The following is a 22,398-nucleotide window of genomic DNA, read 5'->3' as shown; positions in this document are numbered from 1 at the left end:
GAATGAAAGGAACGAATTGTCACTATCATTTCATGTGCCGAAAACGAGAGAAAAAGATATCAAGCAAATCATATGACAAGTGGAGTCAATGACGAGTCCGACGGTGAAAACGGAATTCAATTCGGAGTTCGGACGGGGAAGATATGAAAGAAAGAAGCCAAAGTCTTTTCTTGAAGGCACTCTCCTTTGTTTCTAGTTGGGAATCAAAGTCAAACCCAAAGAAAAACCAAAAGCCCACAAAGAAAAGGATTAGAGATTTTAGAGGCACCTCTTTAGGGTCCAAGGTTAAATGGTCTAAAGACTTAGTCAAACTTTGACTAAATTTAGGGTTTGACTCAAGTTAGAGAAAAGGGGTAAAAAAAAACTACTATTCATCATCTTCTACCTTGGAAAGGGAAAGAAAGGAGAGAGAGAAAAGAGGCAAGAGGCTAGGGTTCTTGTTCTTTGAGTTAGAGAGCTTGAAGGGTTGAGAGCTAGAAAGAGAGAAGGAAGAAGAAGGAGGGCCGGCCAAGCATAGGCCGGCCTAGCTTGGTCGGCCGAGCAGCAGCCCGAGCTGCAATACAAGCAGCAACTCGGGACTGCTGCAACACGGGTAAAGCAGCTGGCCGGATGCTCGGGATGGAGCAGCAGCTCCGGCCAGCATAGCAGCTGCTCGAGCAAGCTTCCCGAGTTGCAGCAGCTGCTCGGCAGCAGCTATGGAGGATGCGGCTGCTTGCTCATGGGACGCGGATGGCAGCACGGTACAACTCGGTCGGAAGCCTTTAGCCCGGATCTAAGTGTTTTGGCCGGATTCTTCATGATTTGGCCGGATTTTGAGCATCCTTTGGCCGGATTTATATGAGTTTTCCGGCAACCTTCTTGGTTCGAAACCTTAGGGCTTTTGCTCCCCATCATCTTGGCTAGCTTCCCATGTAGGTTAATTTGATTTTGGATAAGAAATTTCTAGAGAGAGAAAGCTAGGGTTAGCTTTAATGGAGGTTGTGTTCTAAATGGAGAAGATGATGGTGGTCGTTATGGGGAACCCGGAAATTTGCTAAGGGGAGATCGGTTGCACTTTAAAGACTCATATTTTCCGACGATCTTAGCCTCGAACCACTGGATTTTCATTATGTAAGCACTCTAACTGAGGTTCAAGGAGCGACTAAAGCATTTAAAGGTTGCTCTGAAAACTACTACTGTCTGGAATAATTATTGTTCATTATAAAATTATGGGATTTTAGTTTTGTTATATAGATTCTAAGATATATTATGAATTTCATAGTAGTTTGGCATTAAATTAGTTTTGTTATATAGATTCTAAGATATATTACTAAAAGGTAACCATTGATTTATCCATCATTACTTTGTAAATATTTTCGATTTATCTATCATTACGTTGTCAATATTTTCTCTCAAATTTGTTGTATGTGTGGTGTTTTTGTTCTGTAGAATATGGGCATTTGTTTGGTTTGTATGTTTGGCCTTAAGATAAAGGCTCAAAACAAACTTAAATCCTAAATCCCCTGTTGTTACTTTTTCCTCTAGCTTTCTCGAATTTTCTTCCTTTAGATCGTACGTAAGGCTTGCTGTGACTGTGTGCAAAGTGATGCCAACAGTGAAAATGATCCAAGTCAATGTGTGCAAATAATATTATATTATTGCTTAGAATTTATTGATGAAAGTGATATGTGGAAAGTGATGTCAACAGGGTTTACTAAGAAATAATTTTAATCTTTTGTAAAGTTTTCAATCTCAACCGAAACATATAAGTAGATATATTGTCAAAATTAAGCATTGAGGAAATATTGATTTATCCATCATTACGTTGTAAATATTTTCGATTATCGTAGAGAAAGACCCACAATTGAAAAACAACGTTGGATCTTTTGTGTGGAAGACGTAAGAAGATTTTTTTTTTGAAAGCGTCAGAAGAATATGATAGTTCTTTATACACGAGATGAGTGAAAGTTCGATAGACTCTTCAAGGGGATTGGTACTATTCAAAATATACATTAATTTTTTACGTCGCGGTCAACTACATCTTAATGGTGCAAACGCGGTTATTTACAGAGAGATTTATGTGTCGCGAATTTAATGTAGAGAGTTGTAGACATGAATTTCAACATTGAGATATTATTTAAGAATTTTTTAAAAAAAAAAAAATTCACTTGGAATTAACAAAAGATTATTAGTTTTGTTGTAATTGGTAGGTAAAACTTTAGTTCCCCTTTCAATTTCATTATAATTTAAATTTTTTTTAACGATGAAATAACTGAAAACTAGATTTCCACCTTGAATTACATGAAAACTAGGTTCCCACCGCGCCCTAATGCTCGACCCAACGTAATGTCAACAGCGTGATCATAGATCCCAAGGTACCCGCACACTCGGAGAATGCTCGAAAGTACTTTATTTGTCAAATCAGGATGTAGTAAACTACAACGACGTTAGCCAACAGAGATCTATCGCGCCCATATGACGCGGTGGAAACCTAGTATATATATAAGGAGGAACGTGAAATGAAATAGAGGAGTGAGAAGAGTAATAGAGATTAGGGGTGAACATTGGGTATCCGAACCGCCCAATCCAAACCGATCCAAACGGTTTGGCCGGTTCGGTAACCGATCCAAAGGTGTTATGGATTGGCTCGGGTATTTAAACCCCAAACCCGAGGGCGTCGGATCGGTGTATGGATATGGGTTTCGGATAACCGAGGTAACCGATCCGAACCGTCCCACGACCCATCAAACTAAAAAACCCAGAAGGGTTATTTAGTAAAGACCCCCCAGTTATTTAGCTATATTAGGGAACCACCCCCGAAACGATTATGCTTTAGGGGTTACCCCCCATTCCCTATTTTTCCGTCAAAAGCCCGTTATGTTGCAAGCGTGCCAGTCACGTGTGTTTCTTTTGACGATTTTGCCCTTCCCAGCTACCGTTTGAAATATATAGGGTTATTTAGTAAAGACCCCCCAGTTATTTAGCTATATTAGGGAACCACCCCCAAAACGATTATGCTTTAGGGTTTACCCCGTATTCTCTATTTTCCGTCAAAAGCCCGTTATGTTGCAAGCGTGCGAGTCACGTGTGTTTCTTTTGACGATCTTACCCTCCATCCAGATCAACGGTTCCGAGTTTTTTATTATCATTTAAGTCTCCCTCAACTACCCATTTTTGGGTGGAAACGCGGGAAAGGAGAGAGAAGAGTTTCTGAGTCGTCCCAAACGTGGAAATCCTAGTTTTTTTTTCGATTGCAACCATAAATCGAAGGAGATTCAAAGGGGTTTGCAAGTATTCAACTCTGATTTCTCCCTCTAATGGCAGAAGGTTCATCTGGAAGTGAGTTGTAAGTATCTAAACCTGAATTTCGTTTTTTGTTTCATTCGATTCCAGATGAACATACTTCACAGATTAGTTACCATGTTGTTAACCCTAATTACTGTGTTCTTATATGAGTTGACATTACAGTTTTTGTTTACCATTTAGGTTTGCACAACTTGAATCCATTAATAGAGGGTTTAAGGATTTTAGTAGTTACTGTTTAGTGCTTTCACTGATTTCAATCCATGTTATAGAGTATTAGTTGATTCCAAAACTTTTCGAATGCCACCACATATTGCATTTGTACATGCTGAGTACATAAATGGACAATTGAAGGCTTCATGTGCTTTGACCTCACAAATTTGGCAGCTCATTTCCTGTAAAAACATGAATAATATGACATTTAGTGAAGGACCCCCACTGTAAATCAACTATTTAGGGAAGGACCCCCATTATAGTTTTGCTGATGAAGACCAGTAATGGCTTACCTAGTTCGTTTCTTCCCTTTTAACACCTCCTCCCATTCGTTGTACCACTGTCTTTGATTGATTTGGGGTAAGAAATCGTTTTAAAACACAACCAAAAGATGGGTTTATATAGAAATAAGGATTCATACGACCGTTGGGAAAGAGAGGGGTGGTTTTGGTATATATTTCAAACGGTAGCTGGGAAGGGCAAAATCGTCAAAAGAAACACACGTGACTGGCACGCTTGCAACATAACGGGCTTTTGACGGAAAAATAGAGAATGGGGGTAACCCCTAAAGCATAATCATTTTGGGGGTGGTTCCCTAATATAGCTAAATAACTGGGGGGGTCTTTACTAAATAACCCAACCCAGAAACCCTAACTCCCAAAATCCTTTCGCCCTCTCTCTCCTCGAAGGCTCGAACAGACGAACTCTCGCCTTCTCTCCCTCGAAATCCTTTCGCCCTCTCGATCATCTCTCTTCCATTCTCTCTTCCATTCGAAACTCAACTACTCAAGCTACCAGTCCACCATCTCTCTTCCACCGAACTCTCTCAAGCGAAGGATTAAGGTAAGAAAAATCTAGGGTTTATTTTTGAAAGTTCTTTAGTTAGTTTCATTTAATGATTTAAGTGTTTATTAGAGTTTATTTTTGTTCATTTCAGGTGATTAAAGTCATTAAATTTGTAGTTTAAACCTCCCTCTCTCTACAAAATCAGGAGGTAAGAAAAATCTAGGGTTCATTTAATTTTTTTCTTTATATTGCTAAATTTAAATGATTTGATTAAGATCATCTATGTTAATTAGTTAATTACTAATACATATATATGAATGATTTGATTAAGATCTGCATGTGTTATTATCTAATTATCTCCTAGAATTCATGATAGTGATAAAATTAATTAGTCAATTCTATATATATATATATAGATATATTCATCTATGTTAATTAGATATATATGAATGATTCATTGATTTGATTAAGATCATCTATGTTAATTAGTTAATTACTAATACATATATATGACTTAATAACTGCAGTATTTCCTTGACTTGTTTTTCATCATACCCTTATTAAGCTAATTAGGCTATAGAGGTTTATCATCATACCCTTATTAAGCTAATTAGGCTATAGAGGTTTATCATCATACCCTTATTAAGCTAATTAGGCTATAGAGGTTTATCATCATACCCTTATTAAAACCATTAGGCTATAGAGGTTTATCGAACTACTAATGACATACTCCTACTTATGTGGTCTGCCTTTTCTTCTTTACTACATTTGATTAGAGAGATATAGAGTTGAGGAGTGTAACAGTATGATACATAGAGAGAGAGAGAGAGATTACCCTTCATTTCATCATATCCTTAATCACATCAACACATTCCTTCAACTCTTTTTGGATTGCTAAGTAAGGTCATGTAAATATGTAGAGATCAAAATTTAATATCTTGCTTCTGGTTATCCGATGTGCTTCTGGTTATACGATATTAGGTTTTATTATTCTTTCTGAATCTATTTCCTTTCTCTTTTATTCTTTCTCACATATGGTGGAGATTTCAGTCTTACCAAACCTAATTGTGATTGAAGCACGTCACACTTGTGATTTTCTATTTGTATAATTGTATATACAAAGATAGAGTCTTTTATAATTATTTAATGCTTTCCTTTTATCTTTCTTTCAGGTTTAATGTGGTTTTGAATATTTATCACTTCGAATTGTTAGTATGGCTACCGCTTCCTCGTCTGCATCAGTTACGGTAATTATCTTTCTCACTTATCTTTTATCTTTATAATGTGGTGTTAAACTTGTTTATATTCCTTAATTATTCATCTCTTTAAGACTTGGTTTCTTCTTCATTTTCAGATGGGACATGCAGCTCCGTCATCATCGGAGCCTACAGATCTCACTCATGATCCTCCAACACCTATGGAGCAAAACGATGAAATTGGAGGGACAACCCAATCTGCGGCAACCTTGACTCAAAGTCAAGGAACTACCCCTTCTGGTAAGAAAAAACCTGTTAGACCTCCTTCTGAAGCTTGGACTCACTTTACCAAAATAGGAAGAGATAAAGCTAAGTGCAATTATTGTGGTACACAATATGCATGTGACTCGAAAAAAAATGGAACATCTAATTTGAAAAGTCACATAGCATACAAGTGTAAGAAGTATCCCGGTAGAGAGACAAATCAAAAAAGTTTGTCTTTCGAAAAAGTTAAGGGTGAAGGAGTGAAACTAAGTACCACTACTTTTAGTGCAGCGGCTTGTCGTAGAGCATTAGCCAGAATGATTGTGAAAGACGAATTACCATTTAGTCACGTTGAAGGTGAAGGTTTTAGAAATTATAGTTACACTCTTGAGAGTAGGTTTACTGTCCCATCTCGTATCACAGTTGCACGTGATGTCTTGTCCATGTATCTGGAGGAGATGAATGTTTTAAAGACATTCTTAATATCATCTGGTCAAAGAGTGTGTCTTACTACAGATACATGGACTTCTGTGCAAAATCTTAATTATATGTGTCTTACTGCTCATTTCATTGATAGTGAATGGAAATATCATAAGAAAATCTTGAATTTTTGTCAAGTTTTGAGCCACAAGGGAGAAATGATTGGTAAAGCAGTAGAATCTTGTCTACTTAGATGGGGAATTGACAAAGTGTTCACAATTACCGTTGATAATGCTAGCTCTAATGATTTGGCTGTGGCACATTTGTCAAAAACTGTAAACAATTGGAAGGGGTCGATAATGGGGGGTCTCTTTATGCACATGAGATGTTGTGCCCATATATTTAACCTTGTTGTTACTGCTAGGCTCAAGGAGTATGGGCCATCAATTGACAAAATTCGAAATATGGTGAGATATGTTAGGGCTTCTCCTGCGAGATTGCACAAGTTCAAAAAATGTGTTGAAAGAGAGAAAATAGCTGCGAAGAAAAACTTGTGTATAGATGTTACTACTAGATGGAACTCTACTTATCTAATGTTAGAGAGTGCATACCCATTTCAGAGAGCTTTTAAGCGATTAGAGCAACAAGATAAAACGTTTGCCCGTGAGTGTAGTGAAGGTGAGAAGAAAGGGGTTCCTACAGATGAGGATTGGGAAGTAGCTCGTGCTTTTATTAAATTCTTGAAAGTTTTTTATGATGCAACTTTGAAATTTTCTGGATCTTTACATGTTACATCTGATTCGTTTATTTAGCAATTATGCATGATTCATACTCAAATAAGATTGTGGTCAGAAAATAAGGATCCATTTTTGAGGTCAGTAGCAAATAATATGAGAGAGAAGTATAACAAATACTGGGACTATGGTAAGATTAACCCGATTCTTTTTATTGCTACATTACTTGATCCACGACAAAAGGAAACAGACCTACGATATCGTTTGGAATTGCTTTCCTTTTCTGATGAGCAGATATGTGCTTTAACATCAAAGGTAATGAAAACTTTAGAAGAATTATACGATGAATATAAGTTACTTTACCTTGGTGCCAATGAAGGTGTTAGTGAAACCGTATATCAAGTTGAAAATAGAAATGATGATAAAGAGGTTGATATTGAATCACTACTTGCAGCTGGATTTGAGAAGCGTGTTAAGGAAAGTGATAGTGTAGAATACAAAACTGAAATTGATAAGTATTTGATGGAAGGATGTGAGAGTCGATCGGAGTCCCAGTTCGATATCTTAGCTTGGTGGAAGATTAATTCTACAAAATTTAGAGTTTTATCATGTATTGCAAGAGATGTTTTAGCTGTTCCAGTCTCTACCGTTGCTTCTGAATCAGCATTTAGCACGGGTGGACGAATCCTCGATCCATTTCGAAGTAGTTTGTCACCAAGAACAGTAGAAGCATTGATTTGCACACAGAATTGGATACGAGTTGGTTCAGGGATTGATCTTCGTGCTTCCATGGATGAGATTGAAGAACTTGAGTCTGGTAATGTGATATTTGATATTCTTTCGCATTTGTAGTTTTATTTCTTTTAAGTTTTAGCTATATTATTCTCTAAAACGTTGATATTATTTGGGTTGCAGGTGTCTTGGGTAATGTGGATGATCTTGAATTTGATGATGATCTATGAGATTGAAGAACTTGAATCAGGCAACTTCACAATCTTCTCAAGTTCTCATTTATTTTATGAATTTGTATCATTTTGGTTCTTAGTCTTATTTACATTGCAACCTCGTTCTTTATTTTTGTATTTGTGTTTTAATCTTTTTGGTTCTTAGTCATATTTGAATTGCAATATAATGTCTTTTGTGTTTGTTTATATTGTAGCTTAATGAATGTGGAATGGAGATAGCGTTCTTAGTACGAGGAACGGAGGAAGGAAAGGATCTGGAGGGATTTAGCAATCTACGACTCTACGTTTTGAACTTATGTTTATAATTTTCTTTATCACTTAATGAGTTATTGTTGAGAATGTGACTTGATGATTGTCATTTAATGTTGAATACTTTACGTTTTGAACTTGTAGTTGCAGCAGGTTTATGTCGAAATTAGAAATTGTAGCAGGCTTGTGTCGGAAAATGAAAATTAGGTGTATTAAAATTGCTGCAGGTTTATGTCTGAAAAATGAAAAATAAGGTGTATTAAAATTGCAGGTGGTGGTTCGGTTATCCGACCGAACCAAACCGTTCATACAGTGTTCGATTGGATAACCGATCCGAACCACCGGCGGATTGGCTCGGCCATTGTTTTTCAGCAACCGCCACTTCCGGTTCGGTCTATGGATGGCTTCAAAATTTCGGTTATCCAACCGATGAACAGCCCTAGTAGAGATGAGTTGGGTAAAAGTATAAGGAAACTTATAGTCAAAATGCGGAAACTATGACAAAATTTGGGGGCTAGATCAGAAGCGGGACTCCATTTGGGCCAAAATGGCCAATTAGCCATAGATTGGGGCAAAACGGAATTAATTAGGTCAATTCGCCCTTCACTGCCGGAGCGCCCCCTCCCCTTTCTCTGTATATATCTCTCGTCTAGCCGTCATCTTCATACACACCCACCATCTTTCTACTCACGAGATCACCAAGCACCGTTCAAGGACATGGGAAGGAGGAACGTGAGACGTAGATCACGTAAGTACTCATGATTCTCTCTCTATATTGGTTTTTGTATCCCGATTTAACTCTCATCTATTCCCAATTTAATTAGGTGTTTTAGGATGGTTGTAGTTGTTGAATATTCAATTTGTCCAGGATTCGTTTTATGTTTCTAGGATGAATGTTTATTTATTATGTACCCAAATTTAGGTTTTTTGTTTCATCTTCTGGTTGTATATAATATATTCATTTGAAAAACTAAAATAGAGTAGTGATGACTCTCTATCCCTCCTCTTTCTTTGAGCAGATTACTGTAATACGCCAGAAACAGTGGTGGACAAACTTGACGACGACCTTCTTGGTGAAATTCTGATACGACTGCCTTTAAAAACTGTAGTTGGATTTAAAGTTATCAACAAAAGATGGTATAACTTCATCTCTGATCCTCACTTTGCAAATAAACATACTAGTCGTCAAACCAATCCAGATAATTGTACTTTTTTTTCAACTAGTAGAATTATCAGGATCATTCGGACATCTTTCAATCACTCTTCACCCAATCTCCTTACTCAAACCAGAATCTCTCTCGGCTTACCTGAACCGTTTCCAAAACACAGGGAGGTACACATGATGGCTAGTTGTCATGGCCTTCTTATGATTTTACTTCAAGTCTACAACGATCGAGCTTACGACTACATTTGCATTTTCAACCCGTTAACAAAGAAAAAACGACTAATTCCATCTCCTCCTGAGAAACGAGGTGGCTGCTTTTGTACTTATGGATTAGTCTTTGGACCAACTTCTTCCTCCCCATATTACCATAACCACTACAATGTAGTTTTGTTGGATTGTGGGAAGTCGAGTTTTAAATTCAAAGTTTTCAATCCGGAGAAAGAGCGTTGGATAGAATCCAAAAAGACTACGAGGATAAACTATGGTAGTAATGGCTTGAACCAGCGATTGGTAAACTTATGCTCTTATCCTGTTTGCTTTCGTGGGATTGTGCTTTGGTTTTCTGATAATGGAGTTATCATTGCATTCAATGCGGATAAAGATGAGAGCAAGGTAATTCAAATACCAATGAGTATATCTGAATTGGCGGTAAACATAACACAACCATACTACTATAGGGTTGTACCATTGAAGAGGTGTCTTTGGCTTGGAGTTGTAGAAGATGAACTTAATCTTGTAGTGTGCATTCCACCAAATGAAGTATTCATTTGGGTGCTCGATGATTATGAAAACAACAAATGGAAGCTCAAGAGAAAGGTTGTGATAAAGGGAGAACTAAAACCTCGCATAGGTTACATGGAACCCATTTTCTTTGACGGTGAGAGATTAGTTGTACACCACCCCAAGACCTGTGATTCTTATCGGCAAGAACACAATATCCGAACTGGTATTTCAAGAACTCTATGTGTGGTTGAACCACTGGGTTTTCATTATGTAAGCACTCTAACTGAGGTTCAAGGAGCGACTAAAGCAACTAAAAGGTTGCTCTGAAAACTACTACTGTCTGGAATAATTATTGTTCGTTATAAAATTATGGGATTTTAGTTTTGTTATATAGATTCTAAGATATATTATGAATTTCATACTTAGTTTGGCATTGAATTCTAGTAGTTTATTTTTTTTTACTTTTCTCAAGAGTCACTGTGAAATAGTAATTTCCATATTCCATTTGGTTTTAAATGCCTGATTTCCCTACAAGAAGGACGTGGAAAAATAATTGGCAAGAAAATGACATTTTTGCGGGTGTTTCTAGACCATTATTTTCTAATGGTCATGTTTAATCATGTTATCATATAAGTACTCTAACTGAGGTTGTTTGATAATAACTAACTAAACTGAAGCCAATTGCTCAAAATCCCCTGAGAATAGCTTGCTTCGGTTGGTAAAAATGATACATAAATTTTGTTTCTCTTATATAGAGCGGGTGAACGGGTAAAGCCATAGGTTCAGTTGTATGTCATAGCATGGAAAAAAATGTGAGCTGATTCAAGCTTAACATGGAACACTATAAGTTGGGTTTTGGTTATGCTCCTCTTGTGTCCACGACAGTCTAGATGGGATGCCCAAATTTTGAAATATTCAATGTCCAATGCCGTGAAACGAAGAGATTTAATAAGTTTTGATTGACTACCCCTCCTAAATGGGCTTTCAGCCTTGTGGATATAGCCTCTAGCTTTATTCTTAATAATTGAAATTAATTACTATAAAATGGGGATTGGGTTGAGGTGTTTTCTACAAGTAAATGAAGGTTGGTTCCCTAGGATGATGCAGTAAGATAACATTAAAAAACATAAGAACTAAACATTCGTTAACATAACTAAATCTTGCTCCAATGCTCTTTAACTTCAACTCTAGGTAGTTTTCATAAGATCCTTCTTTAATTCTTCGCATTGTTTACGAGCTTTTCGAGCTATCCCATCTTTGTATTTTGGATTAGATTCGAGGAATTTCTCCACTTTGGCAAGGGCTCGAACTTTCTTTCCAGTAGGATTGATATAAGAGGCATCCATTTTAGTTTCTCATCGTCAACCCTCTTCTGCAACCAGCTGGTGATTTCGGAAGGTTTGGTTTGTCAATTACCCATCTTCTAGTGTTGTCAATCTCTAAATCAGAGGGATCGTCACAAGAGACATCAGACTTATTTGTGGGCTTTCAACGAAGTGGGCGTTGATGCCCTCATACTCTTCTTGTGTTGGAATTACCCTCCATTTCAAACATTTTGCACATTATACTGTAAATTAGCCGATTGCATCATGTTTCTGCCATTCAAAAATTGAAATTTAAATCATCTTATATAAATTGCAATGAAGTACAAGGAGATGTTTGTTTATTAACTGCAAATTACAGGAACAATGAAATCAAGCTTGTTAAGTTTAGATCTCTATTTATAAACTAAAACTAGGAACACGCCATATAGTTGTGAATTTGTGAGAAGCAACTCGAAGTTAGTTTATAGAAATGAGCAGTGAACTTTATGAAGGTAATAGGCCTCCTAAATGCTGAAGGGAAATCCAGGTTTTAATCTAAATATTCAGGAAAAAAACTACCTTAATACTTTTATTTATACCCTTAATAACACGAACTATTATGATTTTCATCTCCACCGTTATCGATTTTGTGTACTCCGGGTTCTCAGAGACATTACAATACTATTGAACAACTTATTGAAGAATCAATAATGTTCATCATTGCCTTTTTTTTTGTCATAGATGATCAATCAGAGTGTCTCGTAATTCCAAATGAGTCTTTTTATCTTTAATTTGCTTGTGCATAGCTAAGAATCGTGCGAAACGTTCGGCTTCATTTTCAACAATTTCTACCGCTGGAATCTCAGAGAAAATAGGGTCTCCTTCATCTGGTTCTATTGGGTTACATTTCTCTGTTAATCTTGATGGAGATGATAATCAAACTACACCAGAGTCCTCTAGTCGACCAATTGGAAGAAAGAAAGAAAGGATGAGGAACAGGGTAGACGAGGAAAAAAATTAGACGTTGCTCGATTTCACAATCGAGGCGATGAAGAACTCGAGATAATGAGAAGGACTGAAATAACAAGAATCGAAAGGAATGCTAGGAAAGATAAGCAAAGGGACACTATTAACGAACGAAATGATAAGGAACGTGAACTTGAGATGGCGAAAGTTATTTATGAACGAAAAAAGATGGAGTATGGCGTTATGCATATGGACGTGCATACAATTACAGATCCACGACAAGCATCCTTTCGAAGTGAACAACAAAAAATATATTTTGGGAAACAAAGTGGTAGCTCGTTTGGAGGTCCGTACGGAGGTGAAGGTGGAGATGGAGGTGGAGATGGAGGTGGCTATAGCGGTGGAAGCAGAGGTGGCTATAGCGGTGGTAGCAGAGGTGGCTATAGCGGTGGAAGCAGAAGTGACTACCGAGATGATGATTTACGTCCGTATTAACGAAGTAGTTTCAATTCGTAATTTTAGTAAAATGTCGTATTAGTTTCAATTTGTAGCTTTAGTACAATGTCGTAGTTTTAGTAAAATGTCGTATTAGTTTCTTTTATAGTTTTAGTAAAATGTTGTATTATTTAATTTGTAGGTTAAGTCTTGTAACTTCAACTAGTTAAATTTATTTTATAAAAAATTAGTGTTAAAAAGGGTATAAATGAAATTAAGTGTCGTGAATAGTGATTTGGTGGGACTTTTAGTGTTTTGCCTTTGGGTTCAACAATTTGAAAACACCAAAAAATTTGGTGAAGATTCCTTTTTGGTGATATTTTTGGTGCCAACCATTGGAGATGCTCTAAGTGAAGAAAAATCGAAACCCTAAGTCGAGTGAAGCATATAGTGAAGAAGTTGAAACCCTAAGTGAAGAATCGAAACCCTCAAGAGAAATGTCGAGCGGTTGTTCTAAAGAAAATGGGAATTAGTTTCCTGACTTTATTAAAAGCCCTCTATTGTAACTAAGCTCTACTCGAGGGACCAGAGATGAAATTAGTCCCAATCCCTTTCTTCTCCGTTCACGAGTCAGATGCTATGCCTGGTTGGCGCGCTACGTCAGCGCGTCGAGATTGGGCCAAGATTCCGATCGGGCATAGCTTCATTGTTGACTCTGTAAATACCAGTCACCAACAATAATATTGACGAAGAACAATTAAAAAAAAATACAGACGAAGAGAGAGAAACAAAATCTTGAGATTTGTTGTCGCTGATTTTGGTGAGATTTGGTTGGTCCAAGAGGTTCATTATTTTTGTATAGTTGAGTTACAATTTGTAGCACATCTCTGAAGGGCTGGTCTCTTTATACGATCATTGTGTGGGCTTGAAAATAGGGACGTAGTTTCATGGTCGTTAAGATGAGTGCGTAAGCCAGCTTTTCTACAATGGGATAGTTCAGCTCTGCTCCGTTTAGTACTTTGCTGACGAAGTATACTGGATGCATCACTCCTTCGATTGTCTTTATCACCACTGCGGATACCGCGTCTTTTGAAGTAGCGAGGTAGATATTTTGTTCGTCTCCCGAGTTTGGCCTGACTAGCAAGGCTAGACCCATTAGGTCTGCCTTCAAGTCTTGAAAAATTTGTTCTGCCTCAGGTGTCCACTTGAAGTCGGGTACATTCTCTCAGAGCCTTGAAGAAAGGGAGGGCTTTGTCTCTCATCTTACTCCGGAATACCGAGAGGGATGCTAACCTGCCTGTCAATCTTTGGACGTCCTTCCTTGTCCCCGGGCTGGGCATATCCTTCAACGCTGTAATTTTGGCTGGTTTAGCTTCAATGCTGTCGAAAGCGGTTTTGAGGTTTGGTATTAGATCCGCGTGAATCCTGCTCTTCACGATCATGTCATCTACGTAAAATTCGACCGTCTTTCCGAGCTGGTCTCCAAGGATCCTATTGACCAGGCGCTGATAGGTTGCTCCGGCGTTCTTGAGACCGAATGACATTTGTTGGTAACAATATAACTCTCGATCCGTCAAGAAGGCGGTGTGTTCCTGGTCGGCCCAATGCATAGCTATCTGGTGGTATCCCGCGAAGGAGTCCATGAAGCTAAGCAGTTCATGACCCGACGTAGAGTCCACTGGCTGATCAATGGACGACAGCGAGAAACTGTATTTCAGACAAGCTTTGTTGAGGTTGGTGAAATCTATGCACACTCTCCACGTGTTGTTCTTTTTCTGAACTAGTACCACATTGGCCAACCACTCGGGGTATCGGGTCTCTCGTATTACCCCTGAGGTTAGCAGTTTGTCAACTTGTTTCGCAATTTCTGCCTGTTTGTCAGGTGCGAAATTCCTCTTCTTTTGTTTTACGGGTTTGCTTCCTTCTTTGATGTTGAGCCTATGGGTGATTATGGCGGGGTCTATTCCCGGGATTTCGTCAGTTCCGAAAACGAAGAATTGAGTATCTCAACATTTATTGTTGCCACATCATATTGAAGTTCAAGTTGAGTGTTGCAGGAGAATAGTTTTTTGTTAAAACTCATTTAATCCTAGGTGTCAAATCGAGTTCTTCAAGTTGAGTGTCGTATTGAAGATGCTCTAAATATCTAAATATTAGATCTCTAAATAACCAGTTCTGTAAATTGCTCCAATCCTCTCTGTAAATACCAGTCACCAAAAATAATAATGCATTGTAGATAGAAGAGAGAGAAACAAGATCTGGAGATTTGTTGTTGCTGATTTTGGTGAGATTTGGTTGGTCCAAGAGGTTCATTATTTTTATATAGTAGAGTTGATTTTGGTGAGATTTGGTTGGTCCAAGAGGTTCATTATTTTTGTATAGTAGAGTTACAATTTGAACATTGACCTGGCATGGATATTTGTAAAAAATTGGGCCTCAAATACTTAATTGACTTTTTTTTATCTTGGGCCTTAACCCCATCGCCCGTCCGTCCCAAATACTAAAAGTCCGCGTCATCAACAACTTTTCTTCGCCTTCTCCCCCCAAATTTCCCACGAGCTTCTCGCGCCATCAATGTTTCAGACTAATAACACGAGAGTTCAACATTAGAAACTTGATCAGCATAAATTAATCTCTTCACCAACACTTACCAAATATGTCAAATCGATCAAACTACTTCTTCTTCATCACCAGTAGTAATCTCTCATCAGTTTCAAAAACCTTCAGTTCACTAACCATTTCCAGTCATGGAGCTTCACGCTCACAATCGCGCCAAACTTGTTCATAATTTTCGTCAATTTCTTAAAGCTTCTTCTAGACCTGTTTATGGCTTCATCTTCTTACAGGTAAATTTTGTTGTTTTCATCCACACTTGTTCATTTCAATCGAACATGACTAGATTCCTTTGAACTTCTTGACCTTTCTCTCTATCTGTGTTTTTTTTTTCCGGCAGGGTGCGGAGAATCTGACTGAGCAGAATGCAGATCATGCCGCTCGCTTTAGGTAAAACCCTAAATCTCTCTCTCTCTCTCTATGAAGTTGTTAGGGTGAGTGTTTCTTTTTTGGGGGCAAAGGCAAGTAGGTTTGTGATTTTTTTGATCAACTGGTATAATGTTGGATTTGGTAACTAGTGTAGTTGTTAAGTGTGTTTGTTGATAATGATACTAGGTCTGTGATTAGTTTAAATCAGTTAACAAAATAAAACTTGATCCTGAAAAGAGTGATTTTTCACTATCAGCCGAATTTCAGGTTTGGTTTTGAGATTCTTGTCGACTGGAAAAATACTGTTTATCATCTTCAATTGTTTAGGGATAGTGAATGGTTGGGTTGAGATGTGTTTCTTTTGTGAATGGCTGTTTGAGTACTATTACTAATATCAATATTGTATCTTCTTGTTTTAGGCAAGAGAGTTATTTCGCTTATTTATTTGGTGTGAAGGAAGCTGGCTTTTACGGAGTAATTGTAAGTTTCCTATGCTGGGTTCTTGATTTATACAGGATTTGTCTCTTGATTTTAGACCATTGTAGCACTAATATTTTCGTAAGTCTAAATCAACTTCTTTTAGTATGCCAGGGAACTGTCGTATTAAGTTTGTAAAACAAGTAACAAGTTGTTGGGTTTCTCTCGCCACTACATCATTAATGGCCAAATAAGGAGATTGAGTTGTTGAAATTTTTATAGAATCGGACTAACATGCCTGTGCGAGAACCAATACATGTTAAAGTGCTAATAAAATATCTTAAGGGTAGAGGTATGGAAGTTGAAACAGACTTACTTGTCGTCCTCAAAATCCGTGTGTCGCTAATTTCCTGTGTTCTCTGATCCTCACAAAGTTGACATATAAGCCTGTTCCAGATATTATGCACATCTATACTTAAAATAAGTTGGCAATATTAGTACTACGTTGTAAATGTATGAACTAATTTGTGGTCGGCCTTGGGGCATCATACTATGTTATATCTTTCATGGAAACCTTTATCTTTTCTCTCTTTGTTTTTAGTATTATTGCTGTCATATTGTTCTTTTATTTTATTCAGAAGTAATTTAACCTAATTTGGTATCCTTTTTGTTACTTGTAAGGATGTATCTACTGGGAAGTCTGTTCTTTTCGCTCCTAGGTTTACTGAACGTCATGCTATTTGGTCGGGGAAGATAAAGCCCTTATCCTCATATAAGGTAATAGTCATACATCCCTACTGATATTATTAATTTTTGAAGTAGTCTAAAGTTGTCTCTATATATTTTCTATGGTATTGCTATATCTTCTTATCGTAGTAAAGCCTTGTTCGTAGGAAAACTATATGGTCAGCCTAGTTTGCTACACCGATGAGATAGAGGAAGTGCTGAAAAGTCATTATCAAGGTCCAGGAAAACCACTGCTCTATCTTTTAAATGAGCTCAGCGACTACAGCAATAAGCTCTTGAAGCCTGTTTCCTTGGAGGTACAAATCTTCTCCTCCTCTTCTCCTTCTTTGATGCTGATGTACATGACTTCTGACCTGGTGAATTTATATGATCCATAACTGCAGCTATACAGTTACTTCAAATTTATTTTACCCCTTAAACTACCTACAAGATTAGAACCTTTGCAGTCAAAAGTTCATAGGCATTATTCATAAAAATATGATTGTTGTTGCGGAGTCACAGAGTTTAGCTTTTTAGAGAATGACTCGCGTAATTCCTTGTAAAATTATGAATTTCTTGCTTTTCAAATACAGGGTATTGAAGCATTTTCCGTGGATGCATTATCTCTTCGTCCTATTTTGGATGAGCTTCGTGTTTTCAAATTAGATCAAGAAGTTGAGTTTATTAAGGATGCAAATGATATAAGCTCAGCAGCTCATATTGAGGTATTTGTTTTTAATAAATTTTAAGGTACATGTGTTCGATCCTACAGACTGGACTCGGTTAATGGCCATCCTAGTTTGACTTGCTGTTTGTAAGTGGCCTGAATGGCGTTTCGTAACAGCTTGTATGTTCATTTCTGTAAAGGAATAAAGGATTATTTTTGTTGTTTGAATTTGCTTACTAGTGGAGTACATCGATTGGTTTTGTCTCAACTCTCAAAATATATCATCCATCTTTACATGTCAGCAAAATTTCCAAGTACAGACATGAGTTTAATGGGATTAAATTTTTCAAAACAAAATACTTCATATTTGATTTTTCTATTGTATATGTTTCATTCTTTCTAAGCTTGTTATTTTTCTGAACACCAGGTAATGCAGAAAACAAAAGTTGGAATGAAAGAATATCAGCTGGAGATGATATTTATGTACCATATATGCATTCATGGTGGCTGTAGGCATCGGGCGTATACCTGTATTTGTGCTTCCGGAGAGAACAGGTTTTTCAAAATATTCTTATTATTCTGCCCCTTCGGTTAGCTTTATTAAGGGCATGCGTAGCCATAACCTATGCCCCACTTTTGTAGGCAAGATGGAACATTAGATTGTTATTACAGTAAAATCACGTTACTGATACCATTGAGATAAAATTTATATACTTGTCATAAATTAAGCATCTGAGTATGTCAAGCACGTGATGTATCTCAATGCCCCATTTTCTATCATCCTTGAACATTTATTTGTTATAAGTACTGTACACATACTTCCCTAAGTGGTCTATTACCTGAAAAAGTACGAGGATACAAATTTAACATAAATGTTCTGCTGAACATGCTATTTGGATGTCTAGATGAAGCCTTAAGGGAAATGTGGGACATCAATAGCAGTTCGCTATCTTGATATGAAAATATTTCTCATTCCTAGAAGATTTTGTATGCAAACCTTATAAGGATTTTATGTGGGATTTGAACTTTTCAAATTCTGTTTGGATTTTGATCATATTGATCTGATAGTCATAGAAGCATGAAAAAAAACGACCACTGATGAGGAATTTGATACCATTCAAATGAGATAAGCATAACAGAAGTCATTTGCATGTTTAAATACACATGCACAAAGCTTCATACATAAGTTATTGGAAGAAATAAAAGTGGATGCAATCCTTGGCTAACATTGAAGTTTTTCATCGCAGTGCCATCATTCATTATGGACAGGATGCTGATTCCAAGGAGCGGGTGTGTAGAACCACTTACTAGAACTCATGCCATTAGGCAATTGTTTTTTGGGTATCTCAAGATTGTTCGTTTGCTCTCATCATAAAGTTTTTGATGTTGCATCTCTCAAAAGAACTGATGTAGTACAAGCACTTTAGCACATTGCTACACCTTATGTGCTATACTTTAATACTTCCTAAGTTACCTGTCCAGGAAGTCCTTATTATTTATATTATGGGTAGTCAATGTCACAGTTCCGCACATAATTTCAGTACCCTAGAAACTATATTCCTTATTCTATGATTTTTCTCACTGCTTCTCATTTCCAAAGTTTCATGTATACAACTTTGCTTCTCAACATTTTACTGGAAATTCCACACATAATCTCGATGTTCTTTTTATATGTTTTTCTGAGTGCAGAAACTTGAAGATGGTGATATGGCACTGATGGATATGGGAGCAGAATATGAATTTTATGCTTCACAAATATCGTGCTCATATCCTGTGAGTGTCTTCTTTTGATTCATCACATGGGAGTTACTTAGAGTAGAGAAACATGGTTTGCTGAACTGTTGTTGAAATCCCAGTCCTACTCCTGCTCCTAACAGACCCGATACCTCTTTTTTTTTTTATGAGAAATCTGATACCTCTATATACTTGTTTTTTCTCATCTTATTTTATACTATTGTACAGGTAAACGGGATTTTTAATGATAATCAACGTCTCATTTATAATGTAAGTATTGAAGTCCAGTTATTGATGTTGTATTGAAGTATTAAACAAGCGAGTCGAAATTTCTAATACTGGGGATTTTCGTGTTAAAATCTTATAACAACATAATGCTATTGAGGTGTGTCCTTCTGCGTTTTGGTCGAGCCGAAAAGTGATGAGAGGAGCAGTTGTCAAGATTTGATTACACAGGTTTTGTTTGTTTCAGATAAGAGTTCTGATATTTTCTTGGTTGTATTTAAACTATCAGGTTGTTCTGAAGGCCCATAATGAGGTTATTTCTGCAATAAAACCAGGAGTTAGCTGGATAGACATGCATAAGTATGTTCTTATTCAATACAGTTCTATGATATGAATTATATTTATTTGCATACCCTGTCTTCAATCTATCAACATTTTTTTCTCTTGATTTTGGTTACTCTAAATCGTTTGTTGCTACTGGTTCTTCAATCTAGCTCATTTATACAACCTAAACTTTTATCTTGTATATGAGCATACCTGACAACATATAGTAAAGAGAAATGTTGTAGTCGTAATTGTTTCTCAATTCATGTTCATGTTTCTTCCTATACAGTTAAAATATAAATTTTCCTTTTCTGCATGTGACAGGTTAGCTGAGAGAACCATCTTAGAGGGCTTGACATTAGGCGGAATTCTTGTTGGGTATGTGTTCTATGCGCGAGATTCCTATTCCTACAATACGCGCTCGCACACAGATACAAATGCACATAATTATGTCCATATATTTGGTGAATGATGGAGTTTATTATTTTTTCTAGGGACGTTGACAGTATGATGAATGAAAGACTGGGTGCTATCTTCATGCCTCATGGCCTTGGACATTTTCTCGGGATAGATGCCCATGATCCCGGAGGCTATCCTCAGGTCAGTATCTCATGAATCTTGTAGGTAAAGCCTTCATATTTTATCATATCTCAAGAAACTTGTTGGTGAACCTTTTCTAGGAGAAGCCTTCATATTTCCCCAAGTGTATTTCAAAAGTCTTCTGTTGTTTCTTATATGATGTACTGCATCAGGGGACGGAGAGACCAACAGAGATGGGGTTGAAGGAACTGCGGACTACCAGAGAATTGAAAGAGAGCATGGTTAGTCAGAGAAATTAAATGAGAATAGATTTTTTGTCATGTATAGTTTTTCATCTGGGACAAGTTAACATGAGTACTTGCAACCAAAAAAAAAAAAGTTAACATGAGTAACACGGAATATATTTTCTCGTGTATATTTGACACCACCTTTAATCTTCCAATCGTTTAGAGACCACCAACTTCTACTTTCATGATTAAGCGCATCTTTTTTGCTACCGTTACATACCTGAATGCAGAACTCAGACGTACTTCAAGTAATGGTAGTTGTTAGTTTTGGACTGCCAGATTACGTTTTTTTAATTTCAGCCTCACACTTCCATCTGGACAATGCTGATACAGAACGAGAAGAAGTATGATACTAATACTCTGTCAACTGCAGGTACTTACAGTTTCTCCAGGATGCTATTTCAATGGGGTTCTCCTAACAGAAGCAATGGATAATCCTGTCATGTCTGCGTTTATCAATCGTGACCTCATTGAAAGCTTTAACCAATTTGGGGGCGTTCGTATCGGAAGTGTAGTGGTATGTTTCTCAACTGGAATGTCAATCATATTCATGTGGAGTTTAATTGGTGAAATCGAAGGAATACATTGATAACCCTGCAAAAGATGAATTTTATTACAATCTATCTTATTGATACACCACCGACCGAATCCCAAGCACTAACTGTGCAGCCACAGCCATTTCTACGCCTTGTCAAGGTTACAAAGGCCATACCTGTTTTCTTTATTGTTCATATGTACAACTACCATTAACAATTTACACAATTCCTTTATACCAAAGACATTTGTCTCTTGTCCACAGCATGTGACAGCGAAGGGATGTGAGAACCTTACTAACATGCCTCGCGAAACATGGGAGATCGAAGCTGTCATGTCAGGATCATCTTGGCCTTTGGACGATGAAATAATCAAAAAATTCAAGACTGCACTACCATTTCCAACATCATCGGGTGAAGAAGATGCAAAAACTACTACTGAAGAGAATGGACAACCCACGCCAGAGGTAACAATGGCCGAACTGGATTAGCTGCAAGAAACCTACCCGCAGGAAGTCTTGATCATATATGTCTAACGACAAGTCTTCTATAATTTTTGTGAACTCTTTCGTGGTAGTTTCTGTAAGTACAAACTGCATTAGTTAGGCACCGGGTTATGCAATAAAGCTACAAATGACACCGAAATCTGTTGTTCGGTCAAATGTGTAAGATTGTTATGATGTATCTTCTTTTCAAAAGGAAAATAAAGCATTTTTGGATGCCTACGTTACTAGTTACTTGTGATTGTGAATAACTAATTTCTTTGACTGACGGATGTAGTTACATAGCTTTATCTGTTTTTAATGTGCATGGCATATATGATATCTAATGCCAGTGAGGACTTCTGTCATTGAAGTAGGGCAAATAATGGAACCAAAACAGATAAGAAATTGGAGCCTGATTCAAATTTGCCTAATGGTAAATTTGCTAATGGTTTTTACAAATATTTTCTGTCAAAACATTTTATTCCAACAATTTCCCAGTATATAAAATACATTATCTATTTAAAATATTATTTTGGCCAGAATATTCTGTCGATCCTTAGAACGTCTTCTTGACATCCTTATGCATATCAAAATGGAAACAATGGTGTTTCAGGCTTGGACATGAGGCGTCTAAAGCTAGGACAATATCTGTAATTGATAAGGTTTGGGGCGTCACAAATGATATCAAAGTCGATGACGACTCTTCGTTGAGGGCTGTGATAGTCCCACATCGCTCACAAGAGTGTTCTGAGCCTGAACTACAGGTGAACACTCAA

At 37.2% G+C, this 22,398-nt stretch overlaps 2 protein-coding genes across 2 annotated transcripts; both read left to right on the top strand.

Moving 5' to 3' along the window:
- Positions 1-8,725: 8,725 nt before the first annotated feature.
- Positions 8,726-10,458, top strand: LOC147533099 (F-box protein At5g07610-like). Its single transcript, XM_086645105.1, has 2 exons — positions 8,726-8,857; positions 9,129-10,458. The coding sequence occupies exons 1-2, from the start codon at positions 8,827-8,829 to the stop codon at positions 10,322-10,324; spliced, it is 1,227 nt and encodes a 408-aa protein (XP_086501231.1). The 5' UTR covers positions 8,726-8,826; the 3' UTR covers positions 10,325-10,458.
- Positions 10,459-14,190: 3,732 nt separating this feature from the next.
- On the top strand, positions 14,191-21,860 carry LOC147533098 (uncharacterized). Its single transcript, XM_086646018.1, has 16 exons — positions 14,191-15,548; positions 15,656-15,705; positions 16,104-16,164; positions 16,783-16,878; positions 16,995-17,144; positions 17,421-17,552; positions 17,922-18,049; positions 18,742-18,784; positions 19,184-19,267; positions 19,457-19,498; positions 19,743-19,813; positions 20,102-20,155; positions 20,272-20,377; positions 20,530-20,598; positions 20,978-21,121; positions 21,404-21,860. The coding sequence occupies exons 1-16, from the start codon at positions 15,450-15,452 to the stop codon at positions 21,626-21,628; spliced, it is 1,554 nt and encodes a 517-aa protein (XP_086502144.1). The 5' UTR covers positions 14,191-15,449; the 3' UTR covers positions 21,629-21,860.
- Positions 21,861-22,398: the final 538 nt, after the last annotated feature.

This window comes from Eschscholzia californica, unplaced genomic scaffold (genome assembly GCF_041429995.1).
Source record: "Eschscholzia californica isolate CP2 unplaced genomic scaffold, dmEscCali1.0.p SCAF_6, whole genome shotgun sequence".
NCBI lineage: Eukaryota > Viridiplantae > Streptophyta > Magnoliopsida > Ranunculales > Papaveraceae > Eschscholzia > Eschscholzia californica.
The sequence above is the reverse complement of the archived record's forward strand: the minus strand, read 5'-3'. Positions and strand labels throughout refer to the sequence as shown.

What these genes read in the sequence shown, in the direction of transcription:
- LOC147533099 (XM_086645105.1), top strand. Translation starts at nt 8,827, where the DNA reads ATGGGAAGGAGGAACGTGAGACGTAGATCAC. An exon ending in GAACGTGAGACGTAGATCAC is followed by an intron (nt 8,858 to 9,128) that starts GTAAGTACTCAT and finishes TTCTTTGAGCAG; the next exon opens with ATTACTGTAATACGCCAGAA.
- LOC147533098 (XM_086646018.1), top strand. Translation starts at nt 15,450, where the DNA reads ATGGAGCTTCACGCTCACAATCGCGCCAAACTTGTTCATAATTTTCGT. An exon ending in AGCCCTTATCCTCATATAAG is followed by an intron (nt 16,879 to 16,994) that starts GTAATAGTCATA and finishes CCTTGTTCGTAG; the next exon opens with GAAAACTATATGGTCAGCCT. An exon ending in TTCGTATCGGAAGTGTAGTG is followed by an intron (nt 21,122 to 21,403) that starts GTATGTTTCTCA and finishes TCTTGTCCACAG; the next exon opens with CATGTGACAGCGAAGGGATG.